The sequence below is a fragment of the Malania oleifera genome, chromosome 10 (assembly GCF_029873635.1).
Source record: "Malania oleifera isolate guangnan ecotype guangnan chromosome 10, ASM2987363v1, whole genome shotgun sequence".
NCBI classification, from domain to species: Eukaryota; Viridiplantae; Streptophyta; class Magnoliopsida; order Santalales; family Ximeniaceae; genus Malania; species Malania oleifera.
The window spans coordinates 42,394,137-42,401,050 of record NC_080426.1 but is presented as its reverse complement, the minus strand read 5'-3'; the positions used below and the strand labels follow the sequence as shown (position 1 = coordinate 42,401,050).

The 6,914-nt window shown below is 34.1% G+C and overlaps 1 protein-coding gene across 1 annotated transcript; it reads left to right on the top strand.

Annotated features, from left to right (window-relative positions):
* Positions 1–3,439: 3,439 nt before the first annotated feature.
* Positions 3,440–6,332, top strand: LOC131165916 (LIM domain-containing protein PLIM2c-like). Its single transcript, XM_058124093.1, has 5 exons — positions 3,440–4,400; positions 5,008–5,107; positions 5,294–5,328; positions 5,525–5,614; positions 5,823–6,332. The coding sequence occupies exons 1-5, from the start codon at positions 4,266–4,268 to the stop codon at positions 6,084–6,086; spliced, it is 624 nt and encodes a 207-aa protein (XP_057980076.1). The 5' UTR covers positions 3,440–4,265; the 3' UTR covers positions 6,087–6,332.
* The last annotated feature ends 582 nt before the right edge of the window (positions 6,333–6,914 follow it).

Below are 6,914 nucleotides of genomic sequence, written 5' to 3'. Positions count from 1 at the left end.
GTCTTGATATGGAAATTAAATTCCTAAAAATAGTTGGAACATAAAAAGTATCAAACAGGTTTAAATAACAATTTGACTCTAAAAACAAACGAAAGGTTCCAACACCAACTACTGGTACTTGATTTCCATTTCCCAAGACTATAAATGCTTATTTTCCTTTTTGTTATGGGTCAAAAGGTATCCCTGCATCGAATTTGAAATGTGAATAGTAGAACCAGAGTCAATTCACCATGTATTAGAAGGAACTAGTGTCATATTTGATTCGAAACATACATAAGCTAATAACTTACCTTTCTTTTCAAACCAAGCTCTCCGTTTCGGGCAATTTTTCTTTAATGACCATAGCCATGACAGAAATAACATTTTAGTCCATTATGTTCCTTCTTGCAAGCCTTATTGCCATGAGAAGGTCCCGCAACCTTCAATGGATCTTTCTTGAAACTCTTTTTTGGTTTATTTCCTTTGCTTCCAACTGCATGACTCATGACATTAATTGAATGTTGTCCCTCTTGCTTAAGCCTTGCCTCTTCTTGAGTTAACATACTTGTCAATTCATTCACATTCCACTTTTCTTTAATAGTATTATAGTGAATCTGAAATGACCCATACTGAGAAGGCAAAGAATTCAGAATAAACTGAACAAGGAAGCTCTCATCAACATTCATTCCCAGTGAGTTCAATCTGGGAGCTAGATTAGTCATATCAAGGACATGTTCGTTCATTCCTCAACTACCATCAAACTTTATGGTGGTAAGTTCAGCCATTAATCTCCCTGTAAGGGACTTGTCTGCTGAACGAAACCGATCTTCCACAACCTTAAGATATTCCTTTGTATTTTTAAGTTAAGGAAGTGTTGACTTAATATTATCTGCTATACACATCTACATGAACATAATACTTAATCTATTCGACCTTTCCCATGACCTATACAAAGCTCGCTGCTTCGAACTGCTTGTTTCAGTAATAGCAGCTAGTTTATCTATTTGCAGAGCTAAGTCCATATCCAAAACACCAAGGTGAAACTAGATATGTTCATTCTAGTCAGAAAAATCTATCCCATTAAAGATCGGAACAGAAGAAGCTAGCGAATGTAGTGAAACAGGAACAGACACTATGATAAAATGATCACAACATTAATGCTTTGAGTAAAACAATTTCATTAGTAAACCGCGTTCAATCTTTGGATTAACTTATGCAATATACTAACATTTATATTTAATGGTGATTTTCACCCACCCAGACATAATGGATAACCCTTTAAAGTTCGATTGGTCTGTCACCTTTGGCCATCCATCCCAATCTCACCACCATTCTTTCAATTATCCTGACTAATTCAATGATTATTTAAAAGTTGATGCACCTTTGGATCAACCATAATAATCAAATAACTCATTCTATAATAATTTTTGCAAAATCATATTTCAATTCAATGTTTATAACTTTTCTTAGCAAGATCACTTTGGTGACAACATGCTAACCATAAAATAAACATTAATTGATACTTTACTCGGCAAAAATTGTCCAAACTCACAACAGATAAATAAAATCCCAGAATAAGATTTTTATCATGAAAGATATATAAAATTCAGCTCATAACATTTCAACCCTTGTATGCATAAATACATTTATTAACCCAACGTAAGTGAGTCCATACTAAACTCAAACAATAAAGCATGCATAACGAAATATTCCCCGATTGCTATAATGTCGTTTGCTGAGGTGGTGCTGATGACATGCCAGTGGGCTCAGTAATGATTGTGCTAAATTATACCAGGTAAGTTTTCAGGTAAGTTGGGGGTCACAATGGAACGCTTAAGTCCCACTTTCCTAGACAGAATTTTTCCTTAGATACGTAATTACCACAATATATCACTATTGAGGTGATGACGATTTCAGAATCATGATATAACAATCCAATAAATCCAACAATTATATGTCTCCATCAATATTTCATTAAATCCGACAAACAACATGGGAATTTTCCGAAATCAAACGAACAAACATCATGAATGCTAAACATTACATAGTTAATAAAATCAATTTTTATATTAAAGGAAAAACATGATAATTTCAACCTTGGCTCTGATACCACATGTAAAAATTTATTCTGTTATTTTCTTGATATTATAGGATGTTTAATTATCATGATCTTCATATATATTTCCTTTATGCTGAAAACTAAAGAGTCCATAAACAAACATACATGGATCAGCCATGATGTAAACTAGTCTTTGAAGAGGACTTGTAGGAATCGTTTCTCTCACCCAGCCTTCTGTCTGTCTCTATTCTTCACCAAATCATATGGGTAAACTGATGAGAGAAAGATTGGTGGCAAGAGGACAATATTCAACCCTATATATATAACTATTATCTCACTCCCCATAAAAGTAGGCATTAATAGAACAAAACTCTTCCACTTCCCCGTTAACTCTCGCAACATTTTAAAATCCAAAAGCCACCTTAATCCATTAATCCAAAATGTCCATTGACCTTCCATTTCATGTGGGTCATAATTCTACAGTTGATTCTATACGTGTGGGTGATTCTCTGAAGCAAGAATTCTATCATTTTTGTTACTCAACTTGATCCATCTCGTGGTGGAGGCCCTAATGAACCATATAGATGCCATGTGACTTTATGTATAATTATGATGCAACGACGAAACAATATGTGAGTCAAGTGAAAATTTGTTAGATTAGTCCTACTTGTATTGTGACCAAATAAAATTTTAGATGCTCGAAAAAAAAAGTTAAGACAGGTGTTGCACAATCAATACAAATATTAAGATTATGTTTGATTTTCTTAGGAATATGTTAGTTTTAATATGTTAGTTATAATTAGTTATATAAGAAATTATGTTGCTATTATAAATCTATATTAAGGAATAGATTAGGAATAACAATTCTCAAATTTTATCATGAGATGTCTATTACTTTCTTATTATATGTCGAATAAAATAATTAGGAATATACAACAAATAACTATTCCCTTGATTCCCAAAATTTAAATTATATATTTCATTTTTATTCCAATGAATAATTATTTCACCAAACTAAACAAGCCGTACAAATAGACCAATGATTTATGAGCTTTTACAACTCATGGAGATCTATTTGTAATCTATTTGTAATATTTCTTCATTTTAATAGCAAATTCGTATTTCCAATTGTGAATCATCATAACTAGTATTGCCCAATCTAAGTTCTTGCATTTTGTGACTTGCTTTTCTTATTTTATGGTAATTTGCATAATGCCTTTGTCAAATTGTGCCTTCTTGAGGCCCAACATCTACATGCTTGCGTACATATATAAAACACTATCATGTGACTCAATTGCAAATTGTCTCCTAGCAAAATTTATGATAGGTTCATGCTAAAATCAAGAAATTTGTAATCTCTGAATGCATATATATATATATATTATCATCATTTGTTTAGCAGCTTAATATTTTATCATGCTCAAATAAAATTAATCGATAATAAAATTAAATTAAAATTATAAAATAAATACATGAAATTATAAAGATAAAATTTATTTTATTTTATTTTATTTCTAATTATTAACTAGATATTAAAAATGCATAGTGCCAATCAAATATATAATGATGGTAAAGTGGAAGGGATGCATCATGATAATATGGCTGAGGAATTTTGTGCAGAGATTAGGCAGTGAGAGGTAAGGTTACATGGGACTTAGAAATCACGCAAACCTGCAGCGGCTCCTCTCTCCCCTTCATTCATAATTTCATCCTGCTGGCGTCCACAGCGAAACGTTCCTCCGATTGGCATCTGTCGTTCTAAATTTCTCCCTGTGGGAATGGGTCAAAACATCAGCCCTTCTTCGTTCCTCATTTGTCGGATTGCAATCCACATTTAGCCTTCAATCTTCGCCTCAGAATCGCATTGGGATGTCACTTCATTTGCACCGTTGCATGAGATTGTGAAAACCCGTGAAAATCTCATTGATCCCAATGTGTTTTTGATGATTAAAATAAAAAATTTTGATCAATCGTGAACCCCAGTTGCCGGCGGTAGCGCTGAGATAAAAGAGCTGGATCCGTGCATGCAGCTTTTTCAACATTGAATATTTTGATCTTCTTCGGTCCTCGGCAACCTACTTATCTACCTTATTTGCAGTGGATTTCTTTTTTTATTTTTTATTTTTTTTTTAAAAAAAAGTTTTAGCATAATTCTTCAGAGAAATTTTGGGGTTTTGCATCTTTTTGGGAGGAGAAGGAACGAGGAAGAAAGGTTGATTGATCGGAAATGTCGTTCACAGGAACTCTGGATAAGTGCAAAGCCTGCGACAAGACTGTTTATTTTGTTGATTTGTTATCGGCTGATGGTGCTACCTATCACAAATCATGCTTCAAATGCAGCCATTGCAGAGGCACTCTTGTGGTATTTTCCTTTTCCTTCTTACCCATTTCCTTTCCTCTTATTTATTTATTTAATAATGGATCATCTCTCAATCCACATCTCATCTTTTCAAATTCCATATTTTGAATTCTAAGGCAGTGCATGAAAGCATGGAATTCGGGAGTTGGATTTGGAACTGTTTGTACTTGGAAGAAACTCAATATGATTTTGAATTATATGTAGTCTAAATCCTCACAAGTCCAAATTAAATGTTCGATCTATGCTTCCAAACACAGGGTAACCACTGAACGTAGGCGATGCGACTGGAAACTATGTATGCGTTTAGGCATGTTTCTACGAGGTTGATGTGATTAATGCTAGACATGGGCCAGACAAATCTGGCAGTTTTTGCAGCAAAAACAGCTTAGAAAATGATATGCAGATTCGAAAATAATTAGTACAACGTACAGATATCTAACTATTTATATGATATTGGACTATTGTGAATCTTGTGATAATGACAAATTTGACTATTTCTTCAAAAAGAATTTAAAAAAGAAGAAGGTTAATAATTAGTTTTGTAAATTAATGCAAATGGGAGTTTGTGTTTTTTGAGGATGCTAGCTTCTTCCCTGTATATGTTTAACAGATGAGCAATTATTCCTCCATGGATGGAGTTCTCTACTGCAAACCTCATTTTGAGCAGCTTTTCAAGGAATCAGGCAATTTCAGCAAGAATTTCCAAACTTGTAAGGCTCTTTTATTAATTCTGTCCTCGTTAAAGTTTTATATTATTTTATTTTATAGAACTACCACACCCACCCCGCCCCCCCCCCCCCCAACCCCATCTGAAATGTTATTCAAATTCAATCTATTCGAAGTTCAATCTCCTTTACTAACCATGTATTGTTTTATGTCATCTTTTTTTTTTTTAGCGGGCAAATCTGCTGAGAAGCAAAATGATATGCTGGTATATTCAATTCTACACCCGCTTTCAATGTGCATGCACGGATATACAAATTAATTTTGAATAATTTCTTTATACACAAATTGAAATGTATTGATTTTGCATTTTGAAAATTAAAATTTGGGAGCTGGGAATTTGTAATGTTTGGAGTTTCAATTTTAAGAATGCATGAATTAAAATTGCTGATAATCTTTTACAGTCGAGGACCCCTAGCAAACTATCTTCCTTCTTCTCCGGAACCCAAGACAAATGTGCTGCTTGCCAGAAAACAGTATACCCCCTGGAGAAGGTAATCCATAATACTATGGACACTGTTTTCTCTTTTACACTTTGAATTTAAAAAAATAAAATAAAATTCTTGCTCCTTAAGGTTTATTTTGCGGTAAAAAAAAAGTCTTTCTTACAGAACCACTATAAACTGTGTTGTATCATATATTATAACTTTTCAAGAATGGGATTTGTTAACAATTGAACTGTGTAATTTATGAAATGAACAGATGACCATGGAAGGAGAATCATACCACAAGTCATGCTTTAAGTGCGCTCATGGGGGCTGTCCCCTCACACATTCATCCTATGCTGCTCTTGATGGAATCCTCTACTGCAAGCATCATTTTGCTCAGCTCTTCATGGAAAAAGGCAATTACAGCCATGTGATCCAGGCTGCCAAGAAAAATGCCCCCACCCCTGCCCAATCTGAACCCGAATCAGAATCCTCAGAGCCAAAACCCGAAACCGAGCAGCCAGAAGATGATTCTTAAAAAAGGAGAAATGAGGCAGGAGTTCAATGATCGGTATTAGCTCGGTGTTTTGAGAATGCTTTTTTCCTTAATTGGGAGGTAGCTGCAGATCCTCACGTGCCTTGATGACATGCATATTCATGCCTGACCATTCCCATTTTATTTTGAATTTGTAAGAACAGTATTATATATGCATGAGTTTTATATGTATGTTATATTTTGAACAAAGCCAATGTTACAATGCATTACTCTTCTTGGTTGCTGTCAGGGAACTTCAATGGAATCGAGTTCAATATAATCATAAGTGGACATATCCCCACACACACACACAAAAAATCAATAATTGATATATTATTGTTTGAATTAAAATGCAGAACACATTTTAAAAAAAAAAAAAAATTGAAATATTGGCTTGCTGCTTGCCATGATACATGTTTAATTTTGGTCTTCTCTTTTTCTTCTTTTCATTTTCCTATCATTTATTCTCATCTCCTCCTATAACCCGAAAAGACCATCAATCTGGATGGTTACATCCTTGATGGCCACGACAATGACAACGACAGTCTTGGCCAATGAATTCCTCTCTTCATTCTTATCTTGCTGCATCCCTCAAATCCTCTGAATGAATGTTAGGGTTCATCACGATGATGAAAAAGATTGATGACCATATATGGTTAGGATTTGATAAGTTGGTATGGGTTAGGGTTCCAATCTGCAGTGATGGTTGTTGATTGAATTGCGACTGTGTGGGCATCATGTTTGGGTTTATGGTGGATGAGACTGATGTTGGTTTTTCTGCTTGTATAAATTTACCATAAAACTAATTAACAGGCAATCTATGAGATAACT

What these genes read in the sequence shown, in the direction of transcription:
- LOC131165916 (XM_058124093.1), top strand. Translation starts at nt 4,266, where the DNA reads ATGTCGTTCACAGGAACTCTGGATAAGTGCAAAGCCTGCGACAAGACT. An exon ending in AGAAGCAAAATGATATGCTG is followed by an intron (nt 5,329 to 5,524) that starts GTATATTCAATT and finishes AATCTTTTACAG; the next exon opens with TCGAGGACCCCTAGCAAACT. An exon ending in CAGTATACCCCCTGGAGAAG is followed by an intron (nt 5,615 to 5,822) that starts GTAATCCATAAT and finishes TGAAATGAACAG; the next exon opens with ATGACCATGGAAGGAGAATC.